The sequence below is a fragment of the Haliotis cracherodii genome, unplaced genomic scaffold (assembly GCF_022045235.1).
Source record: "Haliotis cracherodii isolate W230 unplaced genomic scaffold, xgHalCrac1.p SCAF_14, whole genome shotgun sequence".
Lineage (NCBI taxonomy): Eukaryota > Metazoa > Mollusca > Gastropoda > Lepetellida > Haliotidae > Haliotis > Haliotis cracherodii.
Window position 1 is genome coordinate 38,917,183 of NW_027266269.1, and position 18,231 is coordinate 38,935,413.

The following is an 18,231-nucleotide window of genomic DNA, read 5'->3' on the forward strand; positions in this document are numbered from 1 at the left end:
CCACGATACGATATACGATAGACGTGGACCCATTTATCGATACGCCACGATACGGAACGCAAATCTCAAGTACAGCGTTTCCTCGCTATTGCGCCTTTCAATAAACCGCTAACTTAGTTATAGCGCGCGGTAACGCATGGCTCCCAAAATCGTAGTTACATTTTTAATAAGCTCAGATTTTACACTGACAGATGTTTTTTCCCATCTCAAAAAACATTATCAGCTGATCTCCGCAAGCACATAACACCGGAAATACCAGTCAGCAAATCCGAACTGAAGTACGCAATTCAATACCATTATTATACTATCTTATTATTAAAACGTGTTCATTGTATATAAGGACTTGTGTTCGTAATATGTTTTATTAATTTTATTCAAAATTTCATTTAATATTGTTTTCATTAAGTTAGGTGAAATCGTGTGTGAGGAAATACCAGCAACCACAGTCAGATTACCGGTTTTGATGCATTGAAACGAACTTCATTTGCTAGAGAATGGATACATATATTAAAAATGCTATACTTTGACTCCTTAAAATTCATACAATTTCTTCGACCATTGCATCAAAATTCTTTGATGTTGTATCACTGGTGAAGTACATTAATTATTTTCTGGTGTTTGAACTTTGAATTGTTTTGAAGGAAAGTTAGGGAAAGTTCCACTTTGAAGCTTAACAACTTCAGTAGTCTTGTTATTATAAAATAATTTTGACTGTTCCAAAATCATGAAAGGCTCACTCTTGACATGCTTTAAGTCTTCTTTTTTTATCATTGCGTATCGAGATACGTATCGTATCGTGACCAGAATATCGAGATGCGTATCGTATCGTGACCTTCCTGTATCGTTGCAGCCCTAGTATTAGGTAGTAACACTGCTAATGGAGATAACATGAAATGCTCATCTAAAGTTGGTTGGTTTGTTGTTTAACACCACACTCAGCAATATTCCAGCTATATGACGGCGGTCTGTAAATATCGAGTCTGGACCAGGAAATACAGTGATTAATATCATAGCATCCATGCAATTGAGATCAATGACATGCATCTGCGAGCCTGACCACCCGATCCCGTCAGTCGCCTGTTACAGCAAGCAGAGTCGGTGTTAACGGCAACCATGGGTTGCTTAAGACCTATTCTACCCCCTCATCTGAAGAGAGCACCGCATCCCAGTCAATGCAAAACAATAAGAGATGTATTTTCAACTTCCTGCCCACCTAATCCCCATTCAATTCTTTCCTGATAACACATTTGAAGTCACACAAACTGTCTGATTGCATACAAATTCAATTTTGTTCAGGGATTTATATCTGTGCAAAGCAGATAACATCAATTAATCTGAGACAAAACAATTCACATAAAATTTAATCCTCATTAAAATTATAATTCATTCTGATAAATTATTTCATTATCAGTCATATACATTTATCACAGTTTATGCAGGTAATAACCATTCAACCATACCATACAAACGGTGAATAATTTCTTAACTCTTCAAAAGAACAATGTACAATGTGCATGAATCTCATGCTTTTGAGATGTATATAACCTGAATATCTCAAACATATACCTGCCATATTAACACCCTTTCTTAAGTGAGAGCCTATTTGAATGTGGTTTCCACAAGGCCAACAGCAACAAGACGGGTAACAATAATGCATTGTTTGTTTGAGGCCTCACTCGGCAATATTTCTGCTGTACGATGGCACCCAGTAAAATTTTTACACTGGACCAGACAAACCAGTGATTGACAATACTATATGGCAATGTATTTTATTTGTAAAACAATGATTGTAACTGTATTACAATGTTTGTTGACATTCATTGTATTGTATTTGGAGAGTGATTAGTTGTCATGAATGAAGTACTGTTTAATGAAAGCAGTTTTGAGGAAGTTACTATGTTTAGATGCTAGTGTCATGACTAAACTTCCAGAATACCGTGGATTGAGATAGAGGGTAATAGAAACATGTGGAATATTCTATGTTGTGAGGCCACTGTGTGGAAATTTCCAGCAGCCAGTATGTAAGGGGACAAGGGCATGTCTCCTCACTCACACATTTCATTACATCAAGACCAGCTTTCTTGTGAAGATCACTCATCACCCCCGATTCCCTGCCCAGACTCATCTTGGAAGCTTGACCATGTCGCGGATGGGTGAATGTAGTATTATCACTGATTGTCAACACTGTATTTTTGTATATGATGCTGACCAATGTCATCATGTCTTATACTATCACTGAATATTGTACTACCACCCTATTGTGTACTGCCATTGTAAGTGTCGTGCAGTAATTTGTATCGATTTGTAAACCTAGTTAATTTTGTGATACATTTGTTGATTGTATAGCTCTTGTTGGTTATTTGTTGGTTCTTTTACGCACAGATATCTGGTTTAACATATTGTTTCAGTTTCTACACACTAGAATGTACTGAAAAAAATGCTGCAAGCCAAGTTTGGGCTAGTTTTCTGCAACACATTCCTATAATTAACAACCTGGATGAAATGGTGGTCGTATAGGAAAAATAACTGTTGGTGGTTCCTTAAATTAGAAATATTGTGGGACATTTTGGGAAAGTGATCTTGTCTGAGAATGTTACTTAAATTAAACACATCAATTCCCTTCTTCATAAATTTCATCTTCTAGAACATGTGGTCTTTGTCTGATTGAGAAGCATCTGTTTCTGGTTTGGACAAATACTTCCAAGCAGTATCAAGAACTGGACTCTAGTCACTACTGTGGGCAATGAGCAATGTCCCACGTTGTCAGGGCAAGATGGCACACAACCAACCAAGTCAACCAGTCCTCTGTGCCCATCCATCAAGTTGTTTCTCATAACAAGCACAGGTATCTAGGCACCTTTTCTGTTTGTTTGTTCGTTTGTTGTTTAAAGCTGCACGCAGCTATATTTCAGCTATATGACAGCAGGCTGTAAATAATCGAGTTCAGACCAGACAATCCAGTGATTGACATCATGATCATCGATCCATGCAATTGGAAGACATGAATCAACCAAGTAAGCAAGCCTGACCACCCGATCCAGTTAGTCGCCTTTTACGGCAAGAATAGGTTGCTGAAGACCTATACTACCCCTGGATCTTCACGGGTCAGCTCCTCTTCTAAAGTGGACTCCCAAGGGTGTTGGATTTCATTGCTATAACTTGTAATGTGTAGTTATTCTTTCAACCAGGAACCATATCCACACTCCTGCATTTCATATCCTCATGCTATCCTGTCTCCTTGAACACACATTTCTCTGTAGTCTGCTCAATAGGAAACACCCACAAAATGGCTGAACAGCTCAAGGGCAGATAACTTCATATCCTCCTGTTCTGACTCCACATTTCTCTGTAGTCTGTTCAACGGGGAACCTAGCACAAACAATATCTGAACAACTCAAGGGCAGATAACTCTTGAACGCTTGACTGTAAGCCCTCGGTCAGGAGGGTTTCCTGGCCACGAAGAAGACATTGTGATACTGATACTGCAACATGGACTTGGTGTTCTGTGTGTAGGTCGACTTCACATCAACCTCCTCTTTCTGCAAAGTAACATGCCAGCATTAGGTACAGGGACAAGGAGTTATCGTGTGTATGGTTTCAGTAAACCTCCCCAGCATTGTAGCTCTGGCTTTGTGCTCATTGGCTAATTAAAACCAATGGTTCCATTTTTGAGAAAATGCTAGGTGGCCCACGTCACGTCTATACTAAAACAGTTCCTCAAAAAGAGGGCTGTGGGGTAGTCTAGCGGTTAAAGCATTTGCTTATTATGCTGAAGCCCAGGGTTTGATTCCCATCATGGGTACAATGTGTGAAGCCCAATTCTGGTGTCCCCTGCCCTGTACCTCTGGCTTTTAACTCATTGGCTAATTCAACCAATGGTTCCATATGCTGAAAAGCTGAGTTCAAGATCAAAGGGTATAACTTATCAATGCTTCTGTATTTATTTGTACTTAAAACATTCCAGGGGAAGTAGTCCATCAGAGTTGATGCCACTTCAAGAATACAGTCCCGTGACAAAAGTATGATCTTTGTGAAGTTGTTATGCTAATGAACTGACAGTTTGAGGGTCATGTGACTCCTCTCTCGTCAAATGGAAAAGCTGTGTATGGAGAAAACTTCACGTAAAAGCATACATACATCAAAATGAGGAAAATAAAACATCTTTTAAATAAACCTTTTCAGTGACACCTTTGATAATAAAAAGTAGATTTAGCAAAATGTCTGAAACACAAAACAAACTTATGCAACTGTAAAACCAATGTTATTTTAAAAACTAAGGGGGCCCCGTGGTCCTTGACTTTATATCATCAGGTTCATGATTCGGACCCCAGGACTTCCACTGATACTCCACTATGTCCTACCTTTATAACAAAGCCTATCGTTGTAATGACATGCTTCAGCTCTTCGTAACTAAGGACCCCAGGACTTCCACTGACACTCCACTGTGTCCTACCTTTATAACAAAGCCTATATTTGTAATGACATGCTTCAGCTCTTCGTAAATAAGGACCCCAGGACTTTCTCTGACACTCCACTGTGTCCTACCTCTATAACAAAGCCTATCGTTGTAATGACATGCTTCAGCTCTTCGTAACTAAGGACACCAGGACTTCCACTGACACTCAACTATGTCCTACCTTTATAACAAAGCCTATCGTTGTAATGACATACTTCAGCTCTTCGTAACTAAGGACCCCAGGACTTCCACTGACACTCCACTGTGTCCTACCTTTATAACAAAGCCTATCGTTGTAATGACATGCTTCAGCTCTTCGTAACTAAGGACCCCAGGACTTTCTCTGACACTCCACTGTGTCCTACCTCTATAACAAAGCCTATCGTTGTAATGACATGCTTCAGCTCTTCGTAACTAAGGACACCAGGACTTCCACTGACACTCAACTGTGTCCTACCTCTATAACAAAGCCTATCGTTGTAATGACATGCTTCAGCTCTTCGTAACTAAGGACACCAGGACTTCCACTGACACTCAACTGTGTCCTACCTCTATAACAAAGCCTATCGTTGTAATGACATGCTTCAGCTCTTCGTAACTAAGGACCCCAGGACTTCCACTGCAATCCACTGTGTCCTACCTCTATAACAAAGCCTATCGTTGTAATGACATGCTTCAGCTCTTCATAACTGAGTTCTATGGAGCTCTCGTTGGCCAGGTCCGCATAGTGGTACAGCAGGGGACCTGGAACAGCAGCACATCACACAATGTATTACCTACTACGACAAACATATGACCACTAAGACACACATGCTTGTATAATAATCTCTGTCTATTACCTACGAGGGAAAACATATTGGTGGTAATCAAAATCATATGTGCCCTGGGGTCATATCACGTCACAAGACAACAGTGTATTGTTTCCATCATATAGACAGTATTGTTGATGTCATTCGAATCTTTTTGTTACATGAGGTTGGAACGACATCACACTGGAAAGGACGTCATAGCTGAAGATTGTTGATGTCAGTCTTTTTCTAAAAGGGGAGCTCAATAGCTTGGGAAATTCCGGAATTTAGACATTTGGGTCGTAACCATAGTTTGACATGAACATGAATATAACATCCTCAATGTCTTGCTACAGGTAGAGAAGCTCACCTTCATTCAATGATGTAACAAGCATGGGGTGAAAATGTACCAAGTTGCATATTTTGCACACACAAAATAATAGCCCAAAACTAAATACAATTGTTTTATTAGAAACTCTTTTTAAAGTCAAAATGAAATCAGATACACAGCTCATCATTGAGTTTCAATCCAATCTTGTTTGTCTCAAAGTTCAAAGTGAAGCAGAGCATCCCACATCCATGAGGGGATCAAACCAGTGCGCAGTGATGACTTAGCTTTACACCACCGCTAATTTGCATATCATGTGACCAGTCTTTTCTCTTGTTTTTAAACACACTTGCTATTCTGATATGAAAGCATACAGGCCCAATTGAAGCCTTTCAGTGTGGTTTGCGTATTGTTTTGCATATTTACCTGGACATACTACGACACCTGCAACAGTGAGGAGCATGGCAACGTCTCTCTACACATCAAAGTGACCATGGTGCCGTTGTACAAAGCACTAAGGTGATTTTAACTCCCATACCTTAACATAGACTTACAACAGTCAAAGCACTAAGGTGATCGTAACTCCCGTACCTTAACATAGACCTACGACAGTCATAGCACTAAGGTTATTTTAACTCCCATACCTTAACATAGACTTACGACAGTCATAGCACTCAGGTGATTTTAACTCCCATACCTTAACATAGACTTACAACAGTCGTAGCACTAAGGTGATCGTAACTCCCATTCCTTAACATAGACTTACAACAGTCGTAGTACTAAGGTGATCGTAACACCCGTACCTTAACATAGACTTACAACAGTCGTAGCACTAAGGTTATCGTAACTCCCATACCTTAACATAGACTTACAACAGTTGTAGCACTAAGGTGATCGTAACTCCCGTACCTTAACATAGACTTACGACAGTCGTAGCGCTAAGGTGATGGTAACTCCCATACCTTAACATAGACTTACGACAGTCATAGCACCAAGGTGATTATAGCTCCCATACCTTAACATAGACTTACGACAGTCGTAGCACCAAGGTGATCGTAACTCCCATACCTTAACATAGACTTACGACAGTCATAGCACTAAGATGATCGTAACTCCCATACCTCAACATAGACTTACGACAGTCGTAGCACTCAGGTGATCTTAACTCCCATACCTTCACATACACTTACGACAGTCGTAGCCCTCAGGTGATCGTAACTCCCGTACCTTAACATAGACCTACGACAGTCGTAGCACTAAGGTGATGAAAAATATGAAAAATATATGCAATGTGTTCAATCGTTACAACTCGCAGCCTCGACAGAGGTACTCTGTAATAGGCTGACTGCAAGGAACTCTGGGTAGGAGTGTGAACAAACCTAGGAATCAAGCAGGTCAGGCTCCATTCAACAAAGTTATAACTCGAGCATAACTCTAACAAAGGCTCACTACAATCGCAGTGCAAAGATCAGTTTTCAGGAATGGGGCTCTGGAAATAAGGGGACACAACTCTATTGACCTTACCCAGGTTAATCCAGCACCCGCCTGGTTTGATGATCTTGTACATGGTTTCTACGTAGGCGATGATGTTGTGCGCTGTGTCAATGAAGAATACAGTGGCCACACAGTCCCAGGAATCTGTGGAAATACACCTGGCTGGTGAGTTGACCTGCATAATCATCATCTGACAATGTTTGTTTTGTTTGTTGTTTAATGGGCACTCAGCAATATTCAGCAATATGACTACAGTCTGCAAATCCTCGGACAAGACAATCCAGTGATTGACATCATCAGCATCAAGTACTCATTTGGGATACAATGACATGCATCAACCAAGTCAGCGATCCTGACCACCTGATCCCGTTAGTCGCCTTTTAAAACAATCATAGCCGCCTTTTACAGCATGCATGGGTTGCTGAAGTCTATAGTCTGACCATCTCACCTGGCTCCGTGTACACCTCCAGGAAGTCCCCAGCGGCCATTGAGAAATTGACTGTGGGGGAAATGCTGGTGGTCTCAATGTCGGGGAATCTGATTGGTCGAGTCTGATCGGCCCTGCACGTGTGGTTGCTCCACTGATGCACCCAGGGATACATGGTGAACGAGTTCACGTGCTTACATCTGGAGAATAAAATACAAAATGATCATTTTACGTGCAGAAAATTAATTCAGTTTCTAAACAACCGTGTTTGCTGCCAGGTAATTGCTTTAACAAACAGCCATGATGCAGTATCCGGAAACAGTGACAAAAGACTCTCTGCATTTCAGGGCCATCTTCCCGAGGCATGAGAGTTAACTGACTTTAAGGTCCAGTTTCCACCCTTGCCAAACTAGACTGGAATTACTGGGCTCTATCGCAGCGCCAACAGTGAGCTATTACCAGTTATGTCCCTTCTAAACCTCTCCTATGGACCAATCAGATTCCACCTCTCGTATCACATGCGTTTGCTTCATACAAAATGGTGGCGGCGAGTCAGGACGATCTGATCGATAATCAAGATCCATATTGCGATAAAACGGGTCTTACATCGCTGAATGCATCAAATCATGTGAGCGACTTGATTAAAAACTTGAAAAGATTTGGAAAATATCTGCTGACAACGAGTTGGCGGTGCACATGCTTTACAAATCCTGCAATCAACAGAAATCTGCACGACAGTTTACGAACCCTATTTTGATTTCGGTGCGCGATTTTGATTGGACTATGAGTAGTCTCGTTAGGCAAAATGTAACTCCATAATACCAGCCTAGTTCGGCAAGGGTGGCACTGGACATTTATTGTCAGTTAACTCACTTGCCTCGAGAAAAAGATCAGGGCCAACTTAATATCAGTCTGCGACTTCAGCCACCAGTCCAAAGTCCATTTGAGTCAAGTAATATGCTGAGAGTCAGGTTTGGGCTGTACACTCAAACGATATTTGCTCAGCTATGTTGGATTATTTACAACATGATAAAGCTTGAATATTGATTGTCAGGAAATCTGGTTTGCCATTCTAACACAGTGCACCTCGTGGGTTTTGGTTGTTTGTTGCCACACTCAGCAATATTCCAGCTACATGATGGCAGTCTGTAAATAATCCAGTCTAGACCAGACAATCCAGTGATTGACATCAAGAGCATCGATCTATGCAATTGGGATACGTTGACATGCATCAACCAAGTCAGTGAGTCTGACCACCAAATTTCGTTAGTCGCCTCTTACAACAAGCATAGTCATCTTTTACAGCAAGCATGGGTTGCTGAAGACCTATTCTACCCTGTATCTTCACGGGTTAACCTTGCAGGATTTGTTTGTTTGTTTGTTTGTTGTTTAACGCCGCACTCAGTAATATTCCAGCTATATGACGGCGGTCTGTAAAATAATCGAGGCTGGACCAGACAATCCAGTGATTGACATCATGAGCATCGATCTATGCAATTGGGATACGTTGACATGCATCAACCAAGTCAGTGAGTCTGACCACCAAATTTCGTTAGTCGCCTCTTACAACAAGCATAGTCATCTTTTACAGCAAGCATGGGTTGCTGAAGACCTATTCTACCCTGTATCTTCACGGGTTAACCTTGCAGGATTTGTTTGTTTGTTATTTAACGCCGCACTCAGTAATATTCCAGCTATATGACGGCGGTCTGTAAAATAATCGAGGCTGGACCAGACAATCCAGTGATTGACATCATGACCATCGATCCACGCAATTGGGATCGATGACATGTATCAACCAAGTCAGCGAGCCTGACCACCCGATCCCGTTAGTCACCTTTTTCAACAAGCATAGTCACCTTTCATGGCAAGTATGGGTTGCTGAAGACCTTTTTTACCCGGGAATCTTCACGGGTCTAATGTGTAGAAAGTGAAACTGAATAGATAAACTGTATTCAGATGTATGCTTACCATAGATAGGTAAGGTGAAAGGAAATGGAATTTAATGTTGCGTTCAAGATCATTGCACTTATCAAGCAGTGTGTATGCGTAAGGGGTGGGGAGGCTGCTTGTTCTCCACTTAGACAAAGTATACTGACTCCGAGCAGACCAGTCCTTTTAGACCCATAATGACGGGTGCCAGGCAGGGTAACAACAAGTACCATCTTTAAACGTTTTTTGGTATTAAGTGGATCGGGATCAAACCCTTGACATTCCACAATCCACACCTCTGGATGGGACTTTCCTTGTCTGAATTGAAACTTGGTCAAATATTGACAGTATACTTCATGTGAGTGCTACAGCTGTGTGGGTCTTTAGTATTCACACAGACAAACTTTCTTGGATCCTATTGTAGTGCCAAATATTCACACAGGTCGCCTTATTTAGCATCAGGTAAATCCAGGGCCCACTTGCACAAAGCGACCACAGCGCTACCACTATCGTAGACTTTGTAAGAGCATGGGAGTTACGATTGTTGGGGCGGTCGGGTAGCCTAGCGGTTAAAGTTTTCGCTCGTCACGCCGAAGACCCAGGTTTGAATCCCGACATGGGTACAATAAGTGAATCCCATTTCTGTGCAAGTGATCTCTAGTCAACAACTGTGTTATTTTGCCTAACTTTCAGGGAAATGATAAATAAACAAGGCAAAACGCATGCATCAAAAGAGAGAAATAAAAAGGAACATACTTGTTAAGAACAAAGTTAGATGCGAATAACATGAAGAGGCTCCACTCGTTGCCTTGGCAACTGTAGCCGAGATTAGCAATCTCGAAGGCCAGGCGCCCCAGCCCTGCTCCAGGAACCAGGACGTACACAGACGAGGGGTCACTGCCAGACACATCAACAGTTACTGGTTAGTCACAAAACATCATCACCAACATCAACAACAAATGAAATCAAAAGGTATGACATGCTTTTAATATGTTGTGGAGTATTGAATATTTTGCAATTTTCAAAAATCTTGATATTTTTGGTGTCCATTGATACATGAATACCCACTCAGACATAACACTGACTCAGGGTCAACCAATCCTTGTTTTAGCCCTTAAATGACGAGCACTAGACACGGTAACAACAAGTACCATCTTTTAACATCTTGTGGTATGACCTTCCACAGACCTTCCCCTCTTCGGGCAAACCACCTATCCACTACACCGTGTTCAGCGATAGAGAGAACTAAGATCTGATTTTAATGAGATTGCTACAAACCAAGACATGCTGGAAAAATAATCATAAATTGTGTTGACTTCTAGCTTGAAAAACAACATCAGAGAGGAACTTGACACACAGCATAGTGTTCCCTCTACATTGTACTTGTGTGGGAAATTGAACCCAGACGAGCAAAACTTTAACCACTTGGCTACCCCACTGCCCCTGGGTTTGATGCTGACAAAACTTGAAACACAAAAAGGACAAAGCTTGAAACACAATCAGGACAAAACTTGAAACACAATCAGGACAAAGCTTGAAACACAATAAGGACAAAGTTTGATACACAATAAGGACAAAGTTTGATACACAATCAGGACAAAGTTTGATACACAATAAGGACAAAGTTTGATACACAATCAGGACAAAACTTGAAACACAATCAGGACAAAATTTGATACACAATAAGGACAAAGTTTGATACACAATCAGGACAAAACTTGAAACACAATCAGGACAAAACTTGAAACACAATCAGGACAAAGTTTGATACACAATAAGGACAAAGTTTGATACACAATCAGAACAAAACTTGAAACACAATCAGGACAAAATTTGATACACAATAAGGACAAAGTTTGATACACAATCAGGACAAAACTTGAAACACAATCAGGACAAAACTTGAAACACAATCAGGACAAAGTTTGATACACAATAAGGACAAAGTTTGATACACAATCAGAACAAAACTTGAAACACAATCAGGACAAACTTGAAACACAATCAGGACAAACTTGAAACACAATCAGGAAAAAACTTGAAACACAATCAGGACAAAACTTGAAACACAATCAGGACAAAACTTGAAACACAATCAGGACAAAGTTTGATACACAATAAGGACAAAGTTTGATACACAATCAGAACAAAACTTGAAACACAATCAGGACAAACGTGAAACACAATCAGGACAAACTTGAAACACAATCAGGAAAAAACTTGAAACACAATCAGGACAAAACTTGAAACACAATAAGGACAAAGTTTGAAACACAATAAGGACAAAACTTGAAACACAATCAGGACAAAACTTGAAACACAATCAGGACAAAGCTTGAAACACAATCAGGACAAAGCTTGAAACACAATCAGGACAAAGCTTGATACACAATCAGGACAAACTTGATACACAATCAGGACAAAGCTTGATACACAATAAGGACAAAGTTTGATACACAATAAGGACAAAACTTGAAACACAATCAGGACAAAGCTTGAAACACAATCAGGACAAACTTGAAACACAATCAGGACAAAGCTTGAAACACAATCAGGACAAACTTGATACACAATCAGGACAAAGCTTGATACACAATAAGGACAAAGTTTGATACACAATAAGGACAAAACTTGAAACACAATCAGGACAAAGCTTGAAACACAATCAGGACAAAGCTTGAAACACAATCAGGACAAACTTGAAACACAATCAGGACAAAACTTGAAACACAATCAGGACAAAACTTGAAACACAATCAGGACAAAACTTGAAACACAATCAGGACAAAACTTGAAACACAATCAGGACAAAGCTTGATACACAATCAGGACAAACTTGAAACACAATCAGGACAAAACTTGAAACACAATCAGGACAAAACTTGAAACACAATCAGGACAAAGCTTGATACACAATCAGGACAAACTTGAAACACAATCAGGACAAAACTTGAAACACAATCAGGACAAAACTTGAAACACAATCAGGACAAAGCTTGATACACAATCAGGACAAAGCTTGATACACAATCAGGACAAACTTGAAACACAATCAGGACAAAACTTGAAACACAATAAGGACAAAACTTGAAACACAATAAGGACAAAGCTTGAAACACAATCAGGACAAAGCTTGATACACAATCAGAACAAAACTTGAAACACAATCAGGACAAAGCTTGATACACAATCAGGACAAAGCTTGAAACACAATCAGGACAAACTTGAAACACAATCAGGACAAAGCTTGATACCCCATCAGGACAAACTTGAAACACAATCAGCAATCATAAGTTTCTGGCCTATCTAAGGGAAGCAACTCTGCACAGCCAATTCTGGGGTCTGAGACAACTGGGCTGACCAGGACGTACAGATGAAGAAATGGCTGTGTTGTGTTGTGTTGTGTTGTTTCTTGACGACGTCAACATACAATCAGCCGGGGTTATAACAAATTTGTGATGGTTGAAATTGATCATTCCGCATCTGATCCGCATAATTTAGATTGTGTTTGTTTGTTTCTTAATGCCACACTCAGAAATATTCCAGCTATATGAGAGCGGTCTGTAAATAATCCAGTCTGGACCAGCCAACAGGTGATTGATATCATGAGCATTGATCTACACAGTTGGGATGCAATGACATGCAATTGCTTTGTTCTCATAATGAAGTGTTAGTAGCGGCTAGAGACACTCAACAATGCATTAGAACAATTATTTAAAAGGTTAACCACTTTAGTTAGAACTTTTGCAGTTGTATTTTTAATTCTGATAAACTATCAAAGTGAGAGTGGTTGGGCAAATAATGTAAAATCCAGCTATTTTTATTTCTTTTTAGATTATGGCTTTCGGTTTTTGGTTGGTTGAATCCTTAAAACAACAAAATAAAAAAATAGTCATTTGAATCATAATAATTGTTGATTTTTACCACTCTGAAGCTGGGAATCTGTGAACTATTTCCTGCATGATCGGCCTGTAGCACGCGTCTCTCTCCGCCCTCCCGTCCTCACTCCAGTCCCGCACAAACTGCTTCAGCGTTGTTTTCACCTTGTCCATATCGAACGTTGTTGGCGGGATCTGCTTGATGTTGTCTCCCCCCTGATGGACAGATACATACGCTAACAGGGGGAGTGGCATAATGAAGTCATTATCTTTTACATTTATAATGTGCCAGTGTTGTGGCTGTTGATAAAGGAAGCAAACCCACACTACCTCTCCTTGCCTATAATACCTACTCATTTCACCAAAATGATACATCATTTATACAACAAGTGTACAAGAACTTTCACCTAGCCTAGCCACCTAGGGGTGCTTGTGCCCATGTACAAATTGTGGCTGTTTGATTTTCTCAAAGTAATTCTAAAAAAACAACATGTAAATTCAGCAAATGTTCTCAAAATAATTATGATAAATAATAAATTCATGATATCTCACAATAATCATTATAAATAAGTAATTTGTGAAATCTTCATAAATTAATAATCATGAAATGTTCTAACAATAATCATGATAAATAAATAATTCATGAAATTTTCGCATAATATTCATGATAAACAGGAAGTTAATAAACTGTTCTCACATTCTGTAAGCCGTGACTCTTGTTCTCAAACATGTGCTCTGTGTCCTGCAGGATGAGTTTGATGATTTCATAGTTGTGGTCAATGCTGGTCCGGATCATGTCCAGGTTGGCCCGGAAGTCAGGGATGAGGGCCTTGTGGTCATCGGACAGCTCCTTGTAGTACCGGTCAGCGCTCTCCACACGCATCAGGGAGTGGGACCTGAAATACACAGGCATACATACACTCATCCTCAACTCTGGTTTGCTAATAGCTTGCCTGGTAGTCTCTTGGGACTATAGATCAACAGCAATTCTACAGCAAAACACACAACTTTGATCGGTCTATCAAAGAGTTCCATCTTTTAGTTTCTTTGTTTGTTGTTTAACATCGCACTGAGCAGTATTCCAGCCGTATGACTGCGGTCTGTAAATAATCGAGTGTGGACCAGACAGTTCAATGATTGACATCATGAGCATAAATCCATGCAATTGGGATATAATGACATGCATCAACCAATCCTGTTAGTCTCCTCTTACAACAAGCACAGTATTACAAAAATTAAACCTGACTCAAATGCTTTGTTGAACAATGACCAAGACATGGCAAAGTCTTTATACATTTAAATTGAACTACTGACATATATGATAAAGTGTCCCATCCATTTCTTAGATCCTCAGTTGGATAAAGTACTGCACTTTACAGGGTGCAGTTTTTCGGACTTCAATTAGCACCATGCTGAGGATCGTACTAAGTGTTCGAAATAGACATCGGCCCTGTAGGCACAAGGCTGACAGATTTGTTCTCGGCCTGATAGTTTTAATTTCTGCAGGCCCTTACGTCCTGCAGTTTATTTAAGTAATCATTTAATATAATTCTACCATGAATTTGGAATTTACTCGATTCTGATTGGTCAATCAGAGGCTATTAAATCACAATAAACCCCCTCTGATTGAAACAGCTGGTTTGACGGCCGCATCACCGCGGAAGCTAAAATTGATAGAATAGTACTATTTTCAGTCATTGTCGGTAGGCACATTTAAATAATTATATCTACAATTACAGGTTACAAAATGCACAGATGCGGTTACTACAATATTCAAAGGATGTGTGGCAATACATTTCGTGCAGAAAAATACGACAGAAATCAACAAAGGGAATGTATTTACGTTTTGGAGACAACAGAGAGCTTGGAATTTTGGCGCTTTTCTATATACGACTGTGACGTCATATCTTTTGCGTCACAATGAGCGATGTGACGTCATAATGGTGACTTGCGATGTAGAGCGAAAGCCTTGCGAAGCTTGCTTTGCTTTCTTTAGGGATGCCCACCTCATGTTAGCTTACCAAGTTGCCGTGATTATATACTTTCAATGCCTGTCATATGTTCGAGCGAAGTATTACGGTGTAAACAAACTGCTTGAGTATACACAGCACCATATTTTGTTCGGTGATTCCGTAATTCAGATCGATAACCCACTCAAAACACTGAACTCAACCCATGCCGCTTCACTCAGTATATTTGCTAACACCAAAGAGTTCGCGTTTTATTTAGTCATGGTAGAATGGAGATAAACATACTGTGTTTTCAATGTAGAGCTAGGTTACCTGCAGATTTAACCGCGCTAAATTTAACATTTGAAACATCACGCTGCGCGTTCGGTTCCAAATTCAATTTAGCGGGGTTAAATCTACAGGTAACCTAGCTCTACATTGAAAACACAGTATGTTTATCTCCTAATTATTAATGTAATAAACATAACTTTCCTATTTATAAACAATAGGATTAGATCTTTCAAATGGTGTATGAAATGTTGTAGCAAAGATTTAGTACAAGCTGATAATTTCCTGATAAATGTATGCTTCATCAATCACCTAATAGTCTTTGGGAACTTGGTGTGATAGCAGTAAAAGCTTCTGGTTGACTGGTGGTGTTTTGTAATGTATATTGCAAGAGTATGCCTCTCTGCTTCAGCTAAAATGTTTGGGCCTACAGTTTTTCCACTGGGCCTTCAGTTTTTTTTAAAATCAATGACCCTTAAGGCTCTCAATTTACTGAATTTCAGACACTGTACCCATAGTGTACCCATACCCTAAATCTCATCTATCCCTTGGGATAATATAGGGGTGCTTTGATCAGTTATGGGCTAGACAGAGACAAGGATAGAGATAGGGGTACCAGGAGACAACTAGCATTATAGTGAGTAGGTTGGGTTTAACGCTGCTTTTAACAGTATTCCAGTTATATCACAGGGTGTCACCTTAATGTGGGAGGAAAGCCCGAAGTGATGCAGGTCTCAGATGTTTACCACTTCGGTGAAACCCACAAGCACGGGTATGGTGCTGACAAAGCTAGAAACATAATCGGGGCGAACCGGGATTCGAACCAACAATCATAGGTTTTTGGCGTGCACAAGGGACACAACTCTGCACAGCGAAACGCGGCGCCTCATACGACTGGGCCACCCGTTCCCTCCAATTAGCATTATAAGCTGCACCTGATAAACTGCAATCTAAATAGAGATTATTTAAATGAGCATGTGTGTCATACTGATTTGACGAAACGAGCATCAGAATTCTTGTATTTCCAGAGCGAGAACGAGGGAAATACATGCATTCTTACACAAGTTTTGTAAAATCAGTATCACACACATGCAGGTGTAATAGTTTCTCGTTACCCATTATGTCTTTATCCTTTTGATCCCTTTTAGAAAAAAAACACTGATCAAAACTGTTGTCCAAGAAAAACACAATATATAACATACATCATCAATCTTCAGCAATGATGTTGTTTCTAGTTAGACGTCATTCCCACCTTAGGTCACAATAAGATTCAAATGAATGCCATCCGGATGATGAAAAACAATACACTAGTGCACACGTATACGCTTTTTATGAACTTGGTTATTTCTAACCCTATTGGTTATAATTGCCAATATGTTTTGTGTAACCCTGCTAAAATCATAAAACACAAATGTGTATCAATAGGTAGTTCAAACTTTCTACCATTACATACACTGTATTAAGCCTAAGGTGCAATGGTGTGACTCTGATAACACTGAATTACAAAATAACCTAGGTAGGTAAGCCTTTTAAAAAAGATTTTACATGAGTACTCTTTGTCAGTACCATTAACATGATTAAATCAGACCTTTCTGTTGTATTAGAATTTGATGAAGTAACTTGAAACATTGAAACATGTCACAATTAATAGGAATTTGTTGTAATTTCTGTGTAAGAATTTACTAAGAAAACAGTCTTTTGAACAAGCTTATGTCTCAGCCAGACAGAGTGTAAAGTAAAGCGATGGTAATTCTTATCCCCCCTTTTTGTTCAAATATGGATATTGTTTTCATATATTGTGTAGTGACAAATGTAACGTTGAATTTTTATAACATCACAAAAATTAACAAGAACACGGTGAGGCTGGCACAAAAGGAGAGACATGCCTAGATATGTTTGGGAAAGGACGTTCCTTTTTGTCTTTTTGTTTTGTTTATTATGCAAGGCTCGTGTCGATCACTGTCGAGGAGTTATCCATTCAGAGTATGATATCCGCTCAGGTAATATTGGACGACAGTTTTCTCCGTCACTTAAAAAAAATTAATATAAGGTCTCAGTTCATCATCAGTGGAGTCCACTACACCACGCTTACAACCGTGTTCAACAACACACCACTGCATCGGATCATGTCCAAATGTAGCCATACAAATATTCGAGTGTTTGTTTGACTAGGCTGCAACGTCACCAGACTTTCTCTGTGAATATGGACCTCATCGAAAAAGCATTGTCCTTGTTTCTACCTGTAAAACCTGAAAGCGTTGACGATTCTGAGGAAATGTTCTGTCTCCAACTTATCATCGTCGTCTCCGTCTTCCATCGCTGCCATTTTGCAAATTGCGCCGTCTACATCCAAGGGAAGTAACCGCCTCTTCCAGACTAGGCAGACCACGACATATTATTCAAACTGTGATACGTTTGTTTGTTGTTTAACGCCGCGCTCAGCAATATCCCAGCTATATATGACGACGGCCTGTAAATAATCGAGACTGGATCATAAAATCCAGTGGTTGACATCATGAGCATCGATCTCCGTTACTGGGATACGATGACACGCATCAACCAAGTCACCAAGCCTGGCCATCCGATAGTATACCGATACCGTTAGTTTCCTCTCACTACAAGCATGGGTTGCAGCAGACCAATTCTAACCCGAATCTTCACGAGTCCTGATAAAGGTATACATTTTATTCA

The 18,231-nt window shown here is 40.0% G+C and overlaps 1 protein-coding gene across 2 annotated transcripts; it reads right to left on the reverse strand.

The window, feature by feature from the left end:
* Positions 1–1,232: 1,232 nt before the first annotated feature.
* LOC139460826 (carnosine N-methyltransferase-like) lies at positions 1,233–17,866 on the reverse strand. Of its 2 annotated transcripts, XM_071242299.1 has the most exons (8): positions 17,781–17,866; positions 14,001–14,199; positions 13,350–13,519; positions 10,182–10,322; positions 7,515–7,693; positions 7,097–7,210; positions 5,097–5,200; positions 1,233–3,539 (listed from the first exon to the last, which is right to left on the reverse strand). In XM_071242299.1, the coding sequence occupies exons 1-8, from the start codon at positions 17,864–17,866 to the stop codon at positions 3,438–3,440; spliced, it is 1,095 nt and encodes a 364-aa protein (XP_071098400.1). In that variant the 3' UTR covers positions 1,233–3,437. The 2 variants fall into 2 exon arrangements, with proteins under 2 accessions (XP_071098400.1, XP_071098401.1); XM_071242300.1 differs by lacking the exon at positions 5,097–5,200 and having other exon boundaries at positions 17,781–17,861.
* Positions 17,867–18,231: the final 365 nt, after the last annotated feature.